A 23,839-nucleotide genomic window follows, 5' to 3' on the forward strand; every position below is an offset into this window, starting at 1 on the left:
CAGACATTATTTATTAGGCACTAAATTTGTCGTTTGCACAGATCATTTGGCACTGTGTTGGTGGAAAGACTCTCGAGATCCCGATTCACGTACAACACGATGGAGGCTTAAATTATCGGATTACAATTTTGAAGTCGTCTACAAACCAAGCCGAATCAATCTTAATGCTGACACACTCTCTCGAAATCCAATCGAAGAGAATACAGAATCAGTAATGTTTTTTCGCGAAAGCACAGAAAGTCATGCAGAAACTCGAGTCGAAAACGGGAACCAATCACCTCTAGAGTCAGCAATCACGGAAGCTGCAACAGGACGGATGACGCGTATACGCGCAGGTAAATTAAGTCGACCTGATTACAGAGAAAATCGAAAGAAATCTCCCAATGCAAATAAGGGGACTAAGGAACTTAGGGGGAAGGAGAGATTGGAAGAAAAAGATAGCGTCTGTTATCTGTTAACAAGACTGCTGAGAAACACGTCGAAATCCGAACGAACGAAAATTCTTATGAACTACCTGTTAACAATCAAAGTGTGTCAGAAACAATTAATCAAGATCAAGGAACTATAATTAATCATGAAGTCGACGTTTCCATTATAAATCCGAATACACAAAAGCGTTCTAAAAGTTATGGCAAAATGTTTGCTGAGACCCGAGAACAGTTGTCGATGCGCAAGGATAACTATTTATATTTTTTATCCTCTATGCATCAGCCCTGCGACGAAGGAGCACGACTTCTAGACAGTCGTAAAGGAGTACCGCGGTTACACGAATTAACTGCAGGAGAGTTAAGAATAATGCCGAAAAGTAACAAACGACACTTTATCATAATATTACGGGGACTTGAACGAGAGAGTATCTCAAAAATTACAGAAAATTTAGTTTCCGGTTTAAAGAAATTAAAATCATTTATCTTGAAAGAACAAATCAAATCGATTAGTGTCGCAAAAAGTTTCTCGATTGAGAATGTACGATGGAACGATGTGATTGATAAAATTCAAAGCACCCTAAGGGGATCGGAAGTTAAAATAATAATTTGTAAAGGCACTGTTACTTATCCGCGCTTAAGCGAACGCACACAAATTATTGAGGAGGCTCATTGTTCTGCCATAGGTGGACATAAAGGCGTAAATAAAACCTATAAGCGCGTAAAGCAAAATTTTTATTGGGAAAACATGAAAATCGACATACATATGTATATTCGGAAGTGTTTACCTTGTCAATTAAAGAAATGAGTTCGAGTCAAGACTAAAAATCGTATGGTCATAACGGATATACCTGTTCAACCTTTTGAAAAAGTTGCTTTAGACATAGTTGGCCCGTTTCCGCGAACAGAAGACGGACACGATAATATATTAACAATACAATGTTGTCTAACTAAATATTCTCTTGCGATCGTTCTTAAAGATGCAACGGCGCGATCATATTATCGAATTAACAACAAGGTTAAATAACATTCAAGAAATTGCGCGAGAAAAATTAATAGCAGCCAAATGGCGAGCAAAATATTATTATGACAAAAGTGCAAAACCACAAGATTTTAAGGTTGGCGATTATATTTGGCTACTTAAAGGAGGGAAAATTCAACTAAAAGACCAGTACGGAGGTCCATATTTAGTCATAGATATACTGCGTAATGGTAATATTAAGACACAACTAAAAACTAATAAATATAAAGTAGTGCATATTAATCGCGTACGTATATCATACATTGAACCAGAAAAGACTTATGAATTAAGAATATGACTAGAATAAGGACAATTAAGTAAGGAGATAAGCCAAAGGACCGACGAAAGCCAAGAAAAGGATCAAGTACATTTATGGAGAAAAGTTTCAATATTATTCAATGATAATTATATTGGAGTATAGTGAAATTGAATTACAATGTATCGCGTGACACAATTGCACTAATATATATATATATTGAAACCATAAAGCGCACGGACAGAGAAAAAAATTTTTTCCTTTTTACATCAAATCAAGGTTATCATCACGCAAATAAAATGGGCGACGATGCAGACGAGATCCACCTCATCCAGCAGCAACGAAAGAACCCGAGGCCAATTGTCTACGGCGCCATTGTACGAGATTATCTCGAAAAAAGTATGGCTGCTCTACAAACTCGAAACGTGGAATTCAGCGCTAAAAAAAACAAAAGAAAATAATTAAAAATTAGTAAAACAAGAATTTCATCAAAACAAAGGATAACAAAAATTCTAAAATTAACTTACGCCATAATTCTCCCATCTGATTTTCTCAAAGGTCTGATCCAAAGCTAAACCACAAACATCGCACTTTCCGTGTCTTTTATTTGGGCAGTCGATACAGGGTATATGGCATGGAACCCAAAGATTTGGTACCAAGCGGATAGGAGAACAACCGTCCGACGGCACGCATATAGGATAAGAATACTGAAACAAAAAATATATATATATATATATATATATATGTGTGTAAAAGGATTACTAAACTATTACGAAATATGGATTAAAAAAAATAGTAGCACTACCCTCCCTATTTCCTGAGTGAGTGAGATGAACTCTCACTCTAGTTGCCTCCGATTGGGTTTGATGACATACCACACAAAGCATATCAATCCCTGGACAAGGCCGATGACACCGAGTGGGTTGCTTACCCGCTATACAAGGAATCCTGGGCGAAATCTTAGAAAAGGAAGAAAGAAATTTGAGATATAAGGAAAACCGAGAGTTTCAAAGAAAAACATTTTTCTTTATTTATATAATTAAAAATTTAAGAAACTTACCAATTCCTCCTCGTAAGTTGGAAAGAGTTCCTTCGTTCTGGATTCGATGCAAAAATTGTAAGGGCACTGGGATTCACGTGAAGTCATGGTCTTTATTTCACACGTCGATTGCGAGCAAACCACTATATTTTTCATTAAATTCAATTATTTCACTCAGATCGAATCATTGGACGCTAGCACAACACGCGTAAAAATTAAATTATAAATCACCAAGAACAAATATCGCACAATTGTATTATAAAATCGACAGTAATGAACAGACTCCAAACATTGAAAGAACCGAACCGTTCGAAGGGTGTTAACCGACTGATCATAGAAAACAAAATACACCCACGCCATGTCGAGAAAAAGAAATTTACCAGACGTCAAGCGAAGTGGAATTAGACGGATGGAAAACAGAGAGAAACCACTCTGCATCCAAAGAAGGGACTTCAAGTAGTACTACGAACAAACATAGAGACCAAACCAATAATAAACAAATTAACGGACTAATAAGTTTAATTGAAATTTTTATCGGATAAAGGATATATCCGTTATAACGCTATTGTAAAAGAAATGAAGAAAATTGGGTCTAATTAACAATAATAATAATTAATAGCAAACTAAACAACTAAAATTAACAACAACAACTGAAACATTAAAAAAAACAACAATTTTCTGGAACTTCCCTAATTATAAAAATGCTACGAATAATGCGTAAAGTGAAAAGTTAAATTTCGGAATTATCAATAAACGAAAATTGTAAACAACAATAAGTAAGAAATAAGAACATTCTCAAAATTATGATCAAATCATCACCCCAAAAATTTAACAATCAAAATAATTATTGCTTAAAAATTAAATCAAATTGAGTTGATTATAGTCCCGAAACAGAACTCGTAACGCCATCTCTAGAAAAAAGGTGATTTTGTGCAACGAGAAGGGCCCACGCACAGGGGAAACTCACGCATGCGTTGTAGACTACCTGGCGAGCGGGAAAAATTAAAAATAGTAAAGCAAATGAATCAGAATCATAAAGAAAACCTTAATATAAAATTGATAACAATGAGAAAGTAGATCAACAACACATGGAAAGATTAGATGCCTTGTGAAATTTTATTTCCATTTGCAATTTAAAAACAAAGAAAACTCACTACATCGGAAAAGAAAACTCGGAGTTCGAAAAAAAATCTTTTCCTCTTGCATAAACTACCTCAATATGAGCTATAATTAATTATAAAATCTTGAGAGAAATATTCATCCGATTCAGTCAGGAACAAAATAGTGATTCGTTATTCCTTATTGTCTCGCAGTTTCGATGATGGCTGTATACTTTTGGAGATGGATCAACAAAGTACTGTAAAGAGTAACACCTAATCGATACGGAAAAGTACTAGACCTCAAGATAAAACTAGAACAAGGATGCGAACGCGAAGCACGAGATCTGATTTACAAATGATCCCTAGTCCTGCAATCGGTGTAAGTGACCAGTATTATGCGGCAAGCTCTATTGAATGATAAACCATTCATCATAGAAGTCTGTTTAAAATCATATCCTAGACTCGAAGAAACCAGTCTAGACATGGTTTTAACATTAGCCATAAGATCATCACGAAGAAATTATCAAAAGAATATTACAACTTTCGATAGATTGGATGATACGTTGCGAAAAGGAACAAGGTTCAATGATCAGAGTCGCCATTTCCTACAGGCGTATCGATATTCTTACTCAATTAATAAATTTGGGGGCGAGTAAATATCTATTGATGTACGAAGGACATGAGCTTCTAGAAAGGGCCATGGAATGTGAGTTTAGATTATTTACGTCTATTATTAAAAGCCGGCATAAACGTTAATGCAAAAAACACCTTTGGATCAACGGTATTAATGCACGCTGTTGATTGGGGCGATATACCGGTTATTCAATTACTATTGGAAGCTAACGCCGACCCAAATATAATAAATTATTTCGACCAAACACCTTTAGAAAGAGCCACTAGAACTAAGCCCGAAATATTCGAATTATTATTAAATTATGCACAAAAGACTAAGCGCGAATCTTGCATAAGTGAATATCTACTCGAAAAAGCGGTTACCGCTCCACATCCTCAGGCTGCAAAGAACGTTGAATTACTACTAAAAAGGGGATTAAATGTAAATTCATTGTCGCGAAATAAAATATGTTCTGTAGTAGCCGCTATCGTACATAATAAGTATTATCGTACATAATAAGTATTATTCTCTTTACAAATACAAAATTCGTGTTATTGCTGTGTGGAGAGCTGTGGGGGGGGGGTGGAGGGGGGCATACACATTTTTAAAAATAACATCAAAATGAACGATTTTTACGTTATCTTGTGGGGGGGGGGTTAGAGTATAACCAAAATAACTATATAATATAGGAAGATATATATATATATATATATATATATATGTTAGTATTAATAAATTACCAATAAATTAATCAAAATTTTATTACGAAAAATTAAATAATAAATAAAAATTTTAAGAATAAAATAGTGACTGACAGATATCATCCCTTTCCACAGTACGCGATGTCCACATATCAGAAGAAATTACGAATAATAAGGATGTCTATCCCCTACGGAGACCAAGGAGAAACTCTTAGATTGATTAAGAGTTTAGCCCCAACAATGTTACCAACGGAAATGGCTATGATAATTTATCAGTGCATTTTAGTGGATAGAATCAAGCTCATCGAATATTGTCTGGACTATCTATACGAACCGAGACTACTAATACATTGTTCCTGGGAAGGCACGAATTTGATACATTTGGCTGTAGAATCAGGATCAATCAAGAGTTTAGAAATAATGCTGTCAAAAAAAATCAATAATATAAACGTGACCGATGGAAAAGGACAAAATGCTCTTTTAATCGCATACAGAATAAATAATTATGATAAAATGAATTTGTTGTTAAGATATGGAGCCGAGTTTTATCCTCGTCAAGGTTACATGCGTTGCATAACTGATCGACATACACCAGGATTAACCTCTCAATTTATAGTCTATTGTTTGGCTAGATAAGTTTCTGAAAAGAGATTCGTGAACCCGGACGATATTCAAGCTTTAAAAGTTTATCATCCAGAGTTCTATCGAATCTTTTTAGAATCAAAAGCAGACTGGAAAAGCCTAAATCAGACAAAATTTATGAAAAATATCACCTACACAGACCTAATGGAAAATCCTATCGGAAAATTTCTATCAATTAGTCGATCACAGCCAACGATCCAACATCAATCTATCCAAAACAAGATAAGTAAATAAGAAAATAAATATTACTTAAGTATAAGCGCGAGAACGAATTATAAATCCTTTTTTCTCGTCATATCACATTTATAATCTTGGCAATCATTATAAGCTAGTAAATGAAAATATATCAAAAAAATTTTTGTAAAACCAAGATACTATAGATACTAAGATACCATAGACACGGTTTCAGAAAGGGGGAATATAATATCGTATCAATATATCTATGTATCTCAAAGGGCGCAATAGCGCCCGATAGCAAGTATAAATGGAATACACCATCGGGAGCGCATCGCGAATTATATAATTAAAAGAAAACAACTATTAATTCATACTAACAATTAGTATTAAGTATTAATAATCAAACAAACAAAGAGGTTATATAGTAATACCAAAATTTAAACAACTACATAAAAGGAAAATTTACAAAGAAATTAAATACCAATATCAAATATATTAAAAATCATAAATTAACAGTAACATTTTATTTACCATTTTTTTTTTCATTAAAAGCCATTCTTTAATTGAAATAAATAACGGATCCTTTATATATATATATATATATATATATATATATATATATATATATATATATATATATATATATATATATATATAAAAGAAGATTTAAAATCACGTTAGATATAGGAAAAATTTTATTATACTGTAACCATTTTATTAAGAAGTCAATACTAGATTAGTAAAGAAAAACAACGGAAGCATAAAAAAATAATAATAAATGAGAGAATATCGAATAACGTAATACTAATTCAAATAATTTACTAACATTAGATGGTAACTTAAGACTAAAGAAAAAGAAAACATCAATACCTATATAATATTATTAATAATCCAATCTCATTTATCAACAAATAACTATTCGTAGTATTAAGAATATTATATGTAACAAAGAATATATATCTATATCAATATTATATGTATCATTGCATGTGAAAAATAAAGAAAAAAAATATATGTATAAATAAATAAATAAAGAAAAAGGATAATGACAAAGAAATATATATGTATAACGCATACTAAGAAATAATGTAAACGCTCGCAGATAGGGAAATAAGATTAAAAAAATTAAATTCACAAAATTTATTGTGAGCGTCAGAGGCTCACCTCAGAACGCTCATCCTAGGGGGAAGGTGTGAAATGCTCATTCTTTTTGCATTTTCGATAGGGTTAGTTATTATAAAATAAATCAATAGATACCCTTCCCACTAGAATGCAGCGTATAATAAGATATAAAAAAAAACTCGACAAATTCAATAATTAATTGAATTATTAAGAATAAAGAAGGACAACGTAAGGCAAAGTATACATGAAAATATAATTAAACCCAAAGTAAAATCATTAAAGATGATCAATAATAATAGTAAATTCATGTAGAACAATCAGAATAAAATACATTGCGGCTCTACGGCGGAAGCATGAGACCAAGCGAAAAACACCGATACGCACGCACGCATTGCGGCTCTACGGCGAAAGCATGAGACCAAGCGAAAAACGCCGATACGTACGCACACATTGCGGCCCTACAGCAAAGGCACAAGACGAGGCGAAGCACCAATATGCACGCACACATTATGAACACACATATCACGACTCCACGGCGGGAACACAACAGACGCAAGTAGAGAAAAAAAACAAGAAGCCCACTGTACATCATGGACCGCGCATACCCGAAAGCAATGCACGTGCAATGAAGGGGAAACCCACGGAGCACGCAGCGCTATCGCGCTATCGGCAAGTGACACATAAGTCACGCGCGCTGGAAGCTCGAGGAGCCGCCAAAAAGGACACCGTTCAAGTCGTCAAAATACATAGAAGAAGCTTCTATGAGCCTGCAGATAAGGAAGGTGAATCAGAGGTGAGTTTGACAGGAGAAGAACACAAGGGGACTCGATGTACTAGAGGAGAGGATTTTTACTCTGGTTTTCTGATTGGCCCTCCCTACAACGTCACATGCATTAAACGCTCCAAATAAGGCAAAAAGCTGCATCTAGGCCTCCTAATTGGCCAAACACCCAGCCCAGCAATAGGTCCTCACGTCCTCAGTCTACTCTAAAAATCATCGCCACGCGCAAGCTCTGCCCGAATTCGGTTCGGTGTCTCGCGACTTAGAATCATTTTAACAGTTCGGGACTTCAAATATTTTGGATAGTACAAAACTTAGGATATTTTCCTTTTTATTATTTAGAACTTAGAAGAATTTCGGTTGCGAAACACTTATAAAATCTTCACTTTACCGAACTAGCATACTTACGTTGTTGTTCGTCATTCTTGAAAAACCAAAATAATTAACAAAACGTCAGATAGTTGCGAGCGAGCGTTATTTACAAGTTGTTTAAAATTGAATAAAATAAGAAAAAAATCGAAATCGCGAGTGTATTTTGAACCTGGAAACTCCTGACTCCTTGCGAACCAATCCACCCTCGCATTTACTCCGCTTCGAAAGCTGAGCCAAAGTTGCTAAGAGGACGTGCTGGTGGCCGAGCAGTACAGTAGCAGTGAATAAAAAAAAAGGTAAGTGATTTTAATTAAAGAAGTATGCCTCAATCGTGCACTTCTCTCTTTCTCTCTCATGATTAGAAATCAAAATAGCCTTTCGAATATCACGAATTCGCGATAACGACATCACGATTAGAGTCACGTCCATTCGACGAATTACGCGAAAAGCAGCGGAATTAAAATTTAGGAGTTTAAATAATATTTGTGCGTGTAATGGGAACTAGTGAAGTTTCGAAAGATCTTCCGGCGACTACTAGAGGATGTTCTATTAAATAGATCGCAAAGGTAATCAAGCACCGACGGCGCTCAGCTTCGCGCTCTGAAGCTTTGTCCTCATCCATGCTTATGAAAGCAAAATAACCCGTAGAGTTACTGTCTGGTGACAGCTTTCAATAGCTTAGGACATAACATAAGCTTTGTCTTGTATTTGCTATTTGAAAATTCACAATTTAGACACTTAATGGTGTTGTTTCTGCATGTACTGGTCTTGTACTTTTCTGCGCACTTGAGGCATGCAGAATTGTTAATGCATTTCTTACCGTTGTACCCAATTCTTCGACAATTGTAACATGGCTTTATATTTATTGAGTCATATACTTTGCAGTTCTGGTAGCCAACAAAAATCCTACTTTTGTTCTCCTTGATAAATTTGTATATGTCAGCAGGAACCTCCATTAGTACTGTAGTTAGGCTACTAAAACTGCTTTTGTACATATGTAGTACTTGCCCCTTATTTATGAAACTTCCAAAATTTCTCATGTTTATATCGTCCTCTATGTCCTCCATTTCCATGTTACTAGAGTTATCGATTCAGACAATTTTAATTTTAGGATTTTTCAACGTGTCCTTCCTAACCTCACATATACCTTCGAGGTTATGTTTTAATACAGATTCAGTTAGCATAGCACTTTCACTATTTAAGCAATTGATAATTAGTTCTTCTTTTCTGTTACGTAAAAGTTTTTTGTTTGAATGTTTTTTTCAGTAACTAAGCACTTAATAACTTTCTTTTTAACATCTACAGCTTTATTGCTTATATATATATATATATATATATATATATATATATATATATAATATATATTATATATATATATTATATATATATATATATATTATATATATATATATATATATATATATATATATATATATATATATATATATATATATATATATATATATTATATATATATATATATATATATATATATATATATATAATATATATATATATATATATATATATATATATATAATACTAGGAGAAGCACTTTCAAAAAGGTCAACTTAATGCCGCTAGAAGTCACAAAAACACAGAAATCATACATGCGTTACAAAAAATATGGTGTGCACCTAGGGCTAAGTGGATTTTTTTACCTTGTGCGGTTGCAGTACTCGTCTACTCGCTAACACACTCGTCTTCGGCTCGCAAACGCACTCGCCTTCTGCTCGTGCTAGCTCACCTTCGACTCATGCTAGCTTGCCTTCGACTCGTACTGCAAATTCCACATTCGGTATAAAAAAGTCCACTTTACGCCCTAAGTACACAACATACTATTTTTTAGATAATTAAAAAAACTGTATGCTGCAAATCACGTAGATCAATTGATTAGTAAGACATACTGGACAAAAATGAAAATCTAAAATTATTCGCTGTTGTACGATAATTTATGACAGATGGACCATGTGGTGATTATAATGCCAACTTACTATGTATAAATAATAATAAGAAAAAATGTTTTAAAAATTTCCTAAACTATTTAATGATGAAACGAAATTCAATACAAGTGGTTATCTGGCTTACCGAAGAAGAAACGACCGTACAAAAATAATTATTATATCCTCCTCCTGTACTATATTAAAATGTGTATGGTAGTCTCTGACTATAAGTTCAATTCATCCCCAAAACTACCCCTCCTTAGGGGTTTGGGGTAAACCGGGAGTTGACCGGAAGTAGACTGGAAGTTAACCGGAAGTAGATCGGAAATAGACCGGGCGTTAACCGGAAGTGAACCAGAAATGAACCGGAAGTAATCGGAAAAAATACATAATGACCCAAAAGTGACCAAAAGTAACTGGCAACAAACTATGAGCTCTATCAAAAAAATGATATAGTCACTTTTAAATGTAAATACCACAAACACTCTGTTGCTGCTTCCATAATTTATTTATCACTTAAATTGAAAAAGTTGAAAATGGCTGTCAATTGTCGATACATAAAGTTTCTTACAATATTATCTTTACCACAATTTAGAGTGTGCTACTTGATTCTTTGTGTCATTCCAAGCAAAAAATATCTTTATCACTTTAAGTCTAGAGTCCATAGATTTCGAGAAAAATCATTTTTTGAATTATTTATGCATCCACATAATGCGTTTTTTTAAAAATCTGTTTACTCTACACTAAAAGTGATAAAGATATTTTTTGCTTGGAATGACACAAAGAATCAAGTAGCACACTCTAAATTGTGGTAAAGATAATATTGTAAGAAACTTTATGTATCGACAATTGACAGCCATTTTCAACTTTTTAAATTTGTTATGTTTAATTTGTGTTATCTACATTTAAAAATGCCTCTATCATTTTTTACTAGAGCTCATAGTTCGTGAGAAAACGGACTTTTTCAGATATTCATTTTTTCACAATATCCTACTTGATAACATTTGGAGGTTAAACTGGTAAGTTTCAAAATCAAGATTTAACACAGTCACCAAACAATAATATAAGTATACAGTTTTACCATTAGTAAGGATAAAATAACGTTTTTATTACATTTCTATGAAAATTCATGAAATGCCTTTTTTTGTTTGCAGGTAAAAAAAGCCGTACAGAGCCCAAAGGTATAAGTGAATATACCACATAATTGCTGAGAGTCACGGTCTATGTGTGTGGAACTTTAATGTTGATTTTCTCTAAATGAGGTTTTTACTGATTTCAGTTCACTCTCCGTATGATTCAAAGTGAACAAATGGTTCTTTTGAGCTGAAATTCGAAGATGATACTTTGTACACCTTTATTTTTAGTTTTAATGCAGGGATTTTATATTAAACGTTTAGAAAATGTTTTATACACAAAAAGGTGTCAGAATAAGCCAAAAAAATCAGTTTTTTTATCGCCAAATCATTTCTAAGCATCCAAAAATCCTGCATTCTTACCAAAACTACAGGGGCACAAAGTATCCTCCTTGAATTTGAGCCCTAAAGAACTATTCCATCACTTGGAATCTTAGAGACAGTGAACAAATTCACAAATCATTGCACTGAGTGCCACAATGAGCCAGCAGGGATATTCAAGGTTTTAGCACAGTAAAGTTAACGATATTTATACTGAATATCACGATGAAAAATTTTAAATGATTTTCTTTAATTATGTGATTGTTACTTATAATTCTTTTCAGGTTTTAAAGCTTACATCACAATTTTGCCACGAAGACTAATACATTTCACGTTTTTTCCGCGAAGACAAACACGTTTCACAATTTTCAATAAAGACTAACATTTTTCATTTTATTTGCCACGACGACTATTGCGTTTCGGAGGCAACATGTTAAAACAGTGAATTAATGTTACATGTTAACAGTAAATTAATCAAAAGAGTTTTAAAAATAAAGTCGAGGCATGTCTATAGAATTTTTCTCTTTAACAATAAAAAAAATTTATATTTTTATTATATTTACATATTATTTGACTTACACTACAAGTTCAGATATATGGATCTGATGAAGTGTAACGAAATTTGATAAACACGCGAAGACCTTCAGTAAATGATTGCAAGAAGGCTTATGACTTTTTAATTCCACGATTTTTATCACGGAATTATTTAAAAATGAGTAAAGTATTATTATAAATCGTTTTTTTATCCTTCATTTTATCCCTTTTTTGATTTTATTGTATGCACTTTGATTTTCATAGATTTTATTAGAGTTTGAAATCTGTTGGTCTTTGTGTCAACATCTTCGTGGCAAAAACGTGAAATACGTTAGATTTCGTGGCGAAAATGTGAAATTTCATAATCTTCGCGACAACTATTGAAATTTAATGCTCTTCGTGGCAAAGACTTGAACTCTCATGGTTTGCGAGGCTAGAAATGAAATCTGGCAGCTTTCGCGGGGAATTTTGGATCTGATGTTTTTCGTAGGGAGCGACGTTATCAACTGCGGGAAGCGAACATATGCATTCTATCCTGCCAAGCGTGAATTGTTCAACTGCGTGTATCAAAGAAGAAACACAGACTATATTCGACGAAAAAAAAGATCTAGTTGGAGGATGAGTGTTAAATCTCACCAACAGCGGGATGCAAAAGGCACTATAGAGTCTGTGTTTAAGACAAGACGGAAGCTCCGAAGATAGTGATGCGCCAGTAGAAATGGCTGATGGAAGAGTACGAACCAGCCAATTTCGAAGCATCTGAAGAACAAATCCAAGGCAAGGTAAAGGAGGAGCACATGAAAGAACGACAAAGTTTTATCGAGACATTGGGAAGGCAGGCTAGGGGCGACTACAATGCACACGTTAGCAGGTATTGTGGGAGCTGAGGTATTAACAACACGACTACAAAGGTCGCTAAACGTGCCAGTTCATTTAAGTAGGCAAGAACAGGCGGTTTCAACAACGCCTGGCTTGGGACGCAAAAAGAAGATACTAAGCTAAACTAATACAACCAAGCATGGAAAAACAATTAGACCTCTTACATAAAAAGCTGAGGCTAGAACTGCGAAGGTTGATCCCTCGTATGAACTGCTATGACTGAGACAGTTTCCGAGAAATCACAGAAGAAGACGAAACCGTACTGGCAAGCGGGCCGGAAACTGCCCGGAGGGAAAACGAGAAGCGAGCACATAAACGCGGTTGACAAGCGCTCGCGAAACTTCGGAAAGACCACAGAGGTAGGAAAGACGAGTAGGAGAGTGAGCCCTACAATTGCCAGCGCAGAAAGTAAGTCACTCTCTACATGCAAAGCTTCAAGAGCGACAAGGGGGAGTGCACGCCCCGGAGAAGCGGACGTTGCCGAGCAGCTCGCCTGAGAAGCGTCAAGACGGCGCAAGCATACGGCCGGCTCTCGGAAAGGGAGGAAAAGCGCAACAGGCAGACCAGAGCGCGCAAAAGTCCGCCGCGCTCTCATCATTGTCAGCAGAAACAGCCGACGGAAAAGATGAGGCGGGCGCAGAGACAAGCATATAGAGCCCGGCAGAATCGAACACGCCTGGATGAGTTGATCGAGTCGATTCTGGGAAGTCACACGGGAGACAATTAAAGTTTTTAGTATAATAACAAGATCGCTGGTATAATAACAAATACCGGGCAGTCGAAAACAATCCGAAAAATTTTCCAGAATGGAAAATTTGGGGGGGGGGGGGCACATGTACAAGTACAGGCCAGACCCGGAGATTGCGGAAGCAATGGGAGACGACGACAATGGCAAGGTTCTTTAGCCGTGAAAAAAGCAAGGTAGAACAGCGCGCGCCACGTTTTATGGGAAAACGCGTGGTGCAAAGGCATGGAGAAGAGATTTTGAGATTCGGTGCACCCGAGGTGTTTTACTCGAATAACGGCACCGAATTCAAAAACAAGACAATAAACGAATAGTTGGCGAATGAAGTGAAATGAGATGAATGAGAATGTGTGTATGTTTGTGTGATGTTTATGTGTTTTCCAGATTGAAGAAGTAATTTTTAGCTGCTTGTTTAAAGTGTGATATGGATAGTGTGTTGCGAAGATGAGATGGAAGGCTATTTCAGAGGTAGGAGGCGCTGAGGAAAAATGAATTCTTTAGCGTCTCCGTCTTGAAGGACGGGATGTCCAGTGGAGTCACCTCACCCCTCACAGGCCTGAGCGCGACGTGGAAATCAAAATAGGCTAATAGATAAGTAGGTATTGAGGTGTTGAACATTTTTCTTAGAAAACAGGCCATGAAGTATTTCCTACGTTCGGCGATGTTAAGCCATTGCAGTTCACGCCTGTAAGGGGAGATGTGCTCGTCCCTCCTCACACCGTAGATATAACGGATCCCCGTATTGACAAGCCTCTGCAGTTTTAAGTCGTTCCTGAGTCAGGTCGCAGTAAGCAAGTGAGCAATAGTCAATGAGGGGAAACAGGAGTGCTTGCACTAAATGTTGGCGCAATCTAAGGCTAGTGCTTTTCCGAAAAAAATAGAGACGGTACATTAAAGAGTGAGCACGTTTACAAATTTGTGTAACGTGCTCTTTCCACGTAAGTTTGAAGTCACGCACCAGCCCCAGGTTGCGCACCGATATAGTAGGGGGAACCCAGGACGATAGCCTTAGTTTTAGTTACATTTAGTTTAAGTCTATTCAGCGCAGCCCAGCCCATTATCCTCTCGGCGTTAGCGCTCATCCTGACAGAACAGGAGTCAAGCTCCTCGAGGTAGCATTGGCTGTAGATCTGCAGGTCATCCGCGTAGATTAGATGGGACACATCTGAATCTAGGCAAAAACCAATATCATTGATGTACAACGAGAACAACAAGGGGCCTAAAACTGACCCCTGTGGGACACCGGTGTTTAGTGGTAGAAAGGTAGAGATCTCATTGTTGTCACCAATGACGGCCTGTTCTCTTCCCGAGAGGTAAGATGCAAGCCAGCGGATAACCTGCTTGGAGAAGCCGAAGGAGGATAGCTTTCCGAGTAGCCTGACGTGACACACCGTATCAAACGCCTTGCTAAAATAAAATAAAATAAAATAAAGACAGAGAGAGAGAGAGAGAGAGAGAGAGAGAGAGAGAGAGAGAGAGAGAGAGAGAGAGAGAGTAGCAGACCAAGCCGCGTTATACTGCGTAGCTTCGCCGCCAGCTTCACTACTACACTCCCGCCAGCCTTCACGCACTACAGAGAAGACCTCAGCACAGCACCGCACCAGCGTGAGCGAGAAAGAGAGCGAACGCTGGGAGGGGGAAAACCGCGTCGTGCGGACCCGCTCGCAGCTCACCGATAAGCCGAGCGTGTGTGTGTGAGAGTCGTTGTATAAGTATGCGAATTATTTAGCCAGAATGAGATAATGTAATTTGCAAATCGAAAATTATGTACTGAATGAAGGAGTGATACTGACTCGCGAGAGTGTGTTTCTGAGCAAAATGTTCTGTCAGAAAGCTTGTAAAACAACAATAAATTAATGAAGTATGTATAGCGCATGCGCGCAATTGTATGCGAGACCTCGTGTCGAAATTCGCCGAGGTGACTCGAACACTTGGGTACGAGACTTAGAAGAAAGCAGTTGAAGATTTGCAGAAAATAGATTAGGTTTCGAATCGCTGCCTAGAAGAGACCCCTTGGTAGTGCCGAGAGTTAAAGTAGTTTTTTTTCTATTGTTCGCGACGAAATTTTTAGAGCACGAGACATCATCAGAACGAGAGGAAGGAAGATTAGCAGAGAGTATTTACAGAGGTAGATCAAGTGAAGTATTCGTTTAAGAATTTCATAGCCATACTGCCGGGAGTAAGCTTGCTCGATTCGCGGAGCCATTTTGTGTAACCGTCGGAATTTTCGTTCGCGAAAGTGGATCACTCGGGTTTAAGTTCGCCGCCGAATATCAGCCGACGTTTCGCTGTAACCACATAGTCAGTAAAAAAAAAAATAAAAGAATTGTGATTTCAGTGCACTTAAATAGTGTCATAATTTTTCTCCCGACTTTATCCACGGCCGAATCACCTCAGGGATAAGAAGTCTCCAATAGCCGGCAACGCGCTAGTAAATTCATTGAAGGAAATTCGTCCGACCTGGTGCCCCTTCTTATAAATACGGTCGGACGCTATTGATTTGTGACAGCATTAACGTGTGAATGACGTATTCTCACGCCTGGATTTCCCCGAAAATCCACATCGTTACACCAGTAGTCTAAAAAAAAACAACTCTTCTCAGCTTTGATCCTTCCTTACTTTGACTATGCGTGCAACGTTTTCTGCGACATTTATTGCTTTTATATAGCTATTTTTATTGCTAATTCTCTTAGTAGTCTTAGGTATAATGATACTTCTATTTCCAGTAATACTATCTGATGCTAGGTATTTTTCTTTTATATCATAATAATGCAGCTTTAAAGATTCAATAGCAAAAAGTTGTACTATAATTCAAGGATTGTCGTGTGATGGAAACTTATTTTTGATGAACTTGGTCTCGATTATTTCTATATGTTCCGCCCCAAGCAATGATACCATAGCTAATGATACTATAGAAAAAAGCATAATAGATCATTCTGAGAGTTTTTGTAGGCATGGTTTTTGAAATTTTGTAAAAATATATACTAGATATTTTATCTTCCCGATTATATGTTTCATGTGATTTTCCCACTTTTGGTTGCTATCAAAAACAATTCCTAGATATTTAAAATATTCTACGCTAGTTATATTTTTGTCGAGAATTTTGATGTTTACTTGAGCTGCTACACTTCCGATACTGCTCCCAAAAAGTCACACAAACAGTCTTTCCTACATTTAATGACAACTTATTTATTGCCTGCATACGAAATTACAGCCTCAGGGAGGATCTCCCTCAAGACATCATTTATGTACAGGATAAAAAGTAGCGGTCCCAAGATTGTTCCTTGTGGAACGCCTGTGTTAACCACAGAGCTAACGCTTTGAATACCGTCTATGTTGACTACTTGGTATCTGTCACTCAAATAGCTGGAAAGGAGATCCAACGATTAGTCCCTAATTCCAATGCAATAAAGTTTTGCTAGTAGTATGCTATGGTCAACAGTATCGAAAGCTTTCGCCAGGTCAAAGAAAGTTATGATCGTAGGCTTACTCTTATTAACATTATTATATAGTGCATTAGTTATGTACTTTAGAGCATCTTTCGCACCAATCTTCCTCGTGAAACCAAATTGTTGCTTCGAGATTATATTGCTCTGTTCTACAAAATCATGAGTTCTATTATATATAATTCGCTCAAAAATCTTTGCAACATTGGACATGAGAGAGATAGGTCGATAATTCGTGATTTTATTTTTCTCTCCTGATTTATAGACTGGCACTACTTCGGCCCTTTTAAAAGAATCTGGCCCTCAATACTACCCCTCAATGAACGTAATAGTTGTAGAAATTAACACCATGGATTGAAGTGATTTCGTTCTCCAGCTTCCTTTCCAGAAAGACAGTGACCACGTCTGCGGTAGCCAAAAGGAATTTCCTTAAATATAAACCTAAAATAGGAACTCAGAGTAGTTACGCAGCGTAAGTATATTAGTGCGATACGCGAATCCGAACGTACCAGTAGACGAAATGTATGTACACATATTGAAAGCATATCGACGGTTGAGCAGAAGATAATCTTATTATGAAAATTCAGAATCCGCTTATCAAGTCCCTTCAGAGAGGGTTGGAGTTCTTTCGCTTGACTGTCGTTATAGCGGTCATAAAACAGTAAATTTAGACATTTCTTTACATTTTTGAATGACTACCTAGAAAATAGCAAAATAAATAATATTATATTTACAATTTTTCTTCCAAGTGGTGTGTAATCTTGCGATTCTGTTTCTGTATCAGCTTGAGTATCATTAAGACTGCTTATTGATCCCAGAATATCGCTTTCACTGCTAGTTACAGATCCTATCTGACTTTCAGACACTGTTTCTACTGTAAATTCACTGCGAGATCTGTAACAAAAAAACATAGTTTTATATATATGTGTGTGTGTGTGTGCCTGTATATATTTGTAATGATATTATTATACCAGTAAGAAAAACCAGACTTTTATATGTGTGTGTGTGTGTGTGTGTCTGTATATATTTGTAATGATACTCTTTTATTCATAATTGTAAGCATTATAATCATCATTGGAATCCGTACCTTTTTCGGCTGCAGCTAAAAAGCAAGATCATATGTAATCATAAGCCACATAAGCCCTTGTAAGAAAAAATTGTTGACACGAATGTGGGGACTCTATACACGGGCATCTTTTAAACGCATCAAAGTGAGGGCTAAAAATTACTTACAGCTGTCATAGTCGGAAGAATCAAGAAGAAGAACAAAAAAAGTTGCTCTTAAGCATATGCTGTCGAATGACACCGCCTAAAATTCTCAAAAGAGTCAGCTACCTTAGCTGTAAGTACAGTTATGTGTGATAGTGTAACATATTCAGTCTGGTACTTTAAGGCATGTATTCCCAACATTAACAAGGAGCCTCTCCCCTGACCGAGGTCGGGCCTCGGGGTTCCCGAGGGCGACCTATGGACTGGCCGGAGGCCAAGGGCAGCCCCCCATTGTGTTCGGGAGGAGGCGCAATGGGTATTTCATCCAACCCCTAATCCCAAGGTGTGAGCCATCGTGCTGAGGGGACTAGTTGGCCGCTGGGGTACTAGTCGGTCGCAATCGATGCCTCGGGGAAACCTGGCGAAATCTCCGAGTATCTAGCCTTACTGCCACATGCGGGGCTCTGTGGTGGCGGACCTTCACTTCCCTAGCTACTCGTGGGACTTTTTATGGAACCTTACACAAAAAATTTAGATGAGGGAGGAAAGGGGAGTGAAGCTGAAGGCTACAGGGCGGCACCGCCTAGTCAGCTGGAGGTGGAGCACCCCACCGCGAAACCGGAGGGGAAGAGTGTCAAGGGCAACACTACCTATAATATTCTGACCCCATGGATTACTGGGACAGCTAGCGCCAGTAAAAACCTGAATAGTGAATCCGCTGGGGCCTCAACTACTGGGGACTCTTCGCAGAACCCAACAGAGGTCGTAGCGGGTGGAAGCTCTGGGGAAGCTCTGGGGAACCTTCGGGGAACCTTCGGGGAACCCGGAGCCGTCTCAGGGTGGGCAGGTCAGCATAGGGGTGGGCCTGCAACAACCGCCGGCAGGGGCGAATACGCGCACTGCTGGTGTTTCCGACACGGATCTTGCCGGGGGGGGGGGGGGCTCACAGAACCCTCAGGCGGATCTAGTAACCGACGGGCTTCGATCTCTGAAGTTGCGACCGAGAATTTCGGGAGCACAACGGTGAAAAGAGGCCCAGAGGCGAAAACGGGAGAGGGAGGCGGGGGCTCCTGGAGCAAGGGATGCTACGTGTCCCAGCTCTGGGTCTGTCCCCTCCTCTCTCCCTAAGAAGCTGACGGCCGGGTCAGCGGGCGGGGACGGGAGAGCTCCAGGCGTTAAGAGGCGCAAGGACGCCGACTCGATTCCGCCAGAAAACGACCCAACGTGGAGCCTGAAATCCTGGCTGTCAGGATGGTGGACCCCCTCACGAGGGCGATCGTGTGCGAGGGATATCCTGACGAGGAGCTGACGCATCAGCAGTTGGCACTCGTCAGCGAGGCGGTCCAGACAGAGATCGATAAGATCCCCAATGGACCGTGGCCCGAGTTCAATGACTCCTTCGTGAAAATGGGGTCCATCGTCGTGGTAGCCAGCAACACCTTTTCGAGGGACTGGCTGGAGGAGATAATCCCCCGGCTAAGACCTTGGGAGGGCGCAAAGCTCCTCATGGTTGGGATGTCTGAGCTCAAGAAGCCTCGAAGGGCCACTCTCCGCGTGCCTGGAAACAGGCTTGAGCCGGGAGTGGTTCTGAGCCGACTGAGTCACAGGCATCCGGACCTGTTGATTAGTAGGTGGAGGGTGCTGAGTACCGATAGCAGGGAGGGGCCAGACTGTGGAACATTTCTGGTGCTCAGCATACCCGAAACCTCGGTAAGGCTGCTCCGGCAGCGCAATTTTCAACTGCACTGGGGCCGGATTACTGTCAGGGTTGATGAGGGTCGCAGCGCGAACAGTCCCATCCTAATCACCATGGCTGTCGACGAGATAGTTTTTATACAAACAAGCTTACATCATAGCAAAGGCGCCTCGGCTGCACTGGTCAGGCGCATGGCTAAGATGCACACAGGCATAGAACCTTGGCTAGTCGCGGGGAGGATCAGGGGTCGGTGGGTGCTGGTCGGATCTATAGAGACCCCACGTGCAGCGTTCCCAGGGCGTGCATACTTGTTAAAGGTTTTGATGCTCTGCTGCTGCCGGCTCGGTGCAGCAGGGACCTCGCGGCAATAAAGATCAAACTCCCTGTAGGAGGGGGCTCTGAGAGGGAGGTTGTGGTGGCCTCTGGCTACTTCCCATACGACTCTCAGGAAGAGCCCCCACCAAGGGAGGTACAAGATCTTGTTGAACACTGCAGACAGCGAAGTATTTCTCTTATACTGGGATGCGACGCTAATGCTCATCACATAGTTTGGGGCAGTTCGGATACTAACGGCAGGGGCGACGCACTGCTGCAGTATCTGGTAACGACAAGTCTATGTATTATGAACAGGGGCAAAGAACCTACCTTCTACAATTCGGTTAGAAGTGAGGTGATTGACCTAACTCTGTGTACAGTTGGAATGGAGGGGTGGGTGAGCAGCTGGCTTGAAGCAATCAGACTGCCTACAGGAGAATACACAACCTCGGAAGAGGAGTGTTTAAAACCACTTCTGGAAGCCACCTTCCCGGGCTTTCGGCTCTCCCATAAAATGGGGGTGAGAGCTCGGGTAGGAATAGGCAGCAGAGGGCGGCATGGGATCTGGCGGCGAAGGTCGTCACACCGGAAAAGGTCAAGTGGGCCATAAGGAACTTTCAACCCTTCAAGACGCCGGGCATCGACGGAATCTACCCGGCATTCCTTCAAGAGGGGCTCGAGGAACTGGTTGGCTCCTTATTAAAGCTCTTCAGAGCAAGTGTAGCTTTGGCTCATGTACCTGAAATATGGAAAACGGCCAAGGTTGTGTTTATTCCTAAGACAGGGAAGTCAAGTCACACCACCGTCAAGGATTATAGACCTATAAGTCTTAACTCCTTTGTGTTTAAGACACTAGAAAGATTGGTGGATAGATTTATTCAAGGCGATGTCCTTCCGTCACCCCTGGCGGAGCTGTTGGTTGTATCAAGCCTCCCCATTGTCCTGACTGATGTTATGTCCCTTCTGAGGACCGTGGGGTCAAGTTCGCTCACGACTGAGAAAGCGAGGAGATGCAGTGAGGTTTCACGGGTGTAGTGCAGGCCCGTGACAATAACCACATTGTTAGAGGTCTGCTCCTGTCGCCTCCTGACCTCTGCCAATTCACTGCGCAGGCTGCAAATCTCCGCAGCGTTGGGCACAGTGCTGCTGCTGTTCTGATGCATTGTCGGGCTCCTCGATGAGAGATCTTGAGTTTGTGCCTGCAGCTCGGTGATGGTGGACTCAGCATTTTGTATGCGGGTCTTGAGTGCAGGCAGCTCATCGAGGGCCTTGAGTCGCCTCTCAATTGGGCCCAGACGATGCTCAATTTTGGAGATCCTCTCCGACACGATGTTCTGTGTCTTGAGGGCCTCCGTTTGAGCATTGCGAATGTCGTCAAGGGCAATGCGAATATCCCTCAAGGCAGCCTCAACGGACGGCGTTGATGTTGTCACACCGGCCGAGTGGGCTGGTGAGGGATTTCTCGACGTGTTCGTTGATGGTGGTGCTGACCTTATCTTCTTGTTCCGTCTGCTGCTGTTTGGCAGTGCTCTTGCCTGCTGATGTTGTTGCAGTTACTCCCGTTGCTGATGTTGTAGCAGGGGTGGACTTAGTCCTCACTTTGGCACCCGTGGCGTTGTTTTTGTCTGCACATGGGAGACAGGCGATGGTCTGCCTATCATTCACCACGATGGCCTTCACGTTGGTTGTGTTCTGGCACCTGGCGAGGTAGTACAGACCACAAAACTCACACCTTTTGGGGTCTTTGTGCTGTATAGGTTGTGTACAGCTGCTGCATGACTGAAAAGGCACTTCCACACTCTTCTCGCCGTTTGAACTCATTTTTCGTCGATAACTTAGCATTCGGTAAAGTAGATATTCGTAGGAGGATGATAAGTTATCAGAGAGATAGAGAGAGCGAGCGCGCGGGCTAATCCTTCAGGTGCGCGCTCAGATAGCTCTCGGCCTTCGGAAGGTAAACACGGGACTTCGCTTATAGAAATCGGAAAACTTCGTGATACCGTATGCTGTGCTGTGTCCAGCGGATCGAAGTGTACCGTTGTGAGTGAGTGAGACGCGGAGTCCGGGTATTCCTGACCTTGCCTAGCGGTCCAGCGCAGTGACTGTCTTGCGGCCTGTCCAGGAGTAGGAACGTCGTCGACGAGACAGAGAAGGTTTGTGTTGCGCGCAGTGCATGGGAGAGAGTGCATGTGTGAGTGTATATCACCCATGCGAGGGTGATCTGGCGCGGGCGACCTTCACGACGATACACGCGTGCGAGCGCGATTATTCTGGTATCGCGGCTAGTCGCAAGTTGTTGGCGACTCACGTATTATTATTTCATGATTGTAACTTCACGTTTATTTCGCGACTAGTAAATATAACCTTAGTCTTTTTATTTTACGTGATTTGTCGTCATTTCTAAACCTCGCTGGCTTATTTCCCCGCTTATTTCCCCCCGGAAAGGGGGGAGGTAATGGTGGGAGTATTTCTAGACATAGATGGAGCATTTAACTGCACCTCTATCGAAGCAGTTGTCAAAGAGGCAGGACTACATGGGATGCCTGGACCATTAATAAAATGGCTTCAGGGCATGCTTACACGCAGGGCTGTGATCTCGAGTCTCGGAACCGTAACGGTCTTCGGCAAGGTCAGTACGGGATGCGCGCAGGGCGGGGTGGTGTCGCCCACCATTTGGTGCCTGGTGGCAAATGGGCTACTGGAAGCGCTGAATGGGTGGGGCTGCTATGCTGAAGTCTACGCGGACGATTTCCTGATACTCAAAAAAGGAAGTGAAATTGGCGCAGCCATGGACGCCATGCAGCTTGCATTAAGGAAAGAGGAGAGATCGTGCTGCTCAACGGGACTTTCAGTTAACCCGGATAAAGTCGAAATGGTGATCTTCTCCCGCAAATACAAGTTAGATACCTACAGAGCGCCCAAACTCTCTGGAGTCGCCCTACAGGTAAAGGACTCAGTTAAGTACCTCGGCATTGTTCTGGATAAAAAGTTAACCTGGGAGAAGCATCTCACGGCCCAGTGAGATAAATTCCTGGTGGCTCTCTGGACATGTCGCAGGGCATTTGACAGTAAATGGGGACTAAGTCCCCAGATTATACTGTGGCTATACTGGGCCGTCCTGGTACCTCGTCTGGCCTATGCCGCGTTGGTCTGGTGGCCAAGGGCGGAGCTGGCGGGTGCTAGGGCAGCGCTAGAGAAACTCATGGGACAGGTGCTAAGGAGGGCGACAGGGGCCTATAGGACCACGCCTACCAAGGCACTTGGAATTCTTGTGAAGGTGGAACCACTCCATCTTACTATCATTGGGATGGCTGCTAAGGCAGCGCACAGACTCAATGCATACGGACAATGGACACAAGGCACGAGGCA

The 23,839-nt window shown here is 40.2% G+C and overlaps 1 protein-coding gene and 1 long non-coding RNA gene across 15 annotated transcripts in view; both read right to left on the reverse strand.

The window, feature by feature from the left end:
* The window catches only part of LOC100116974 (neurabin-1), a 554,139-nt gene that overhangs the window by 505,802 nt on the left and 24,498 nt on the right, over positions 1–23,839 (reverse strand). For all 14 annotated transcript variants that reach the window (XR_004345143.1, XM_031932213.2, XM_031932231.2 and 11 more), the window contains one exon: positions 17,985–18,144. Coding sequence is in view for 13 of the 14 variants with exons in the window: in XM_031932213.2 (XP_031788073.1) it covers positions 17,985–18,144 (160 nt within the window). In the remaining variant the exon portion in view is untranslated. The remainder of the gene's footprint in view (positions 1–17,984; positions 18,145–23,839) is intronic.
* Positions 1,873–3,232, reverse strand: LOC116417710. Its single transcript, XR_004227969.1, has 3 exons — positions 2,508–3,232; positions 2,230–2,409; positions 1,873–2,140 (listed from the first exon to the last, which is right to left on the reverse strand). It is a non-coding gene; the product is annotated as an uncharacterized LOC116417710 (long non-coding RNA).

The sequence above is a fragment of the Nasonia vitripennis genome (assembly GCF_009193385.2).
Source record: "Nasonia vitripennis strain AsymCx chromosome 1 unlocalized genomic scaffold, Nvit_psr_1.1 chr1_random0006, whole genome shotgun sequence".
NCBI lineage: Eukaryota > Metazoa > Arthropoda > Insecta > Hymenoptera > Pteromalidae > Nasonia > Nasonia vitripennis.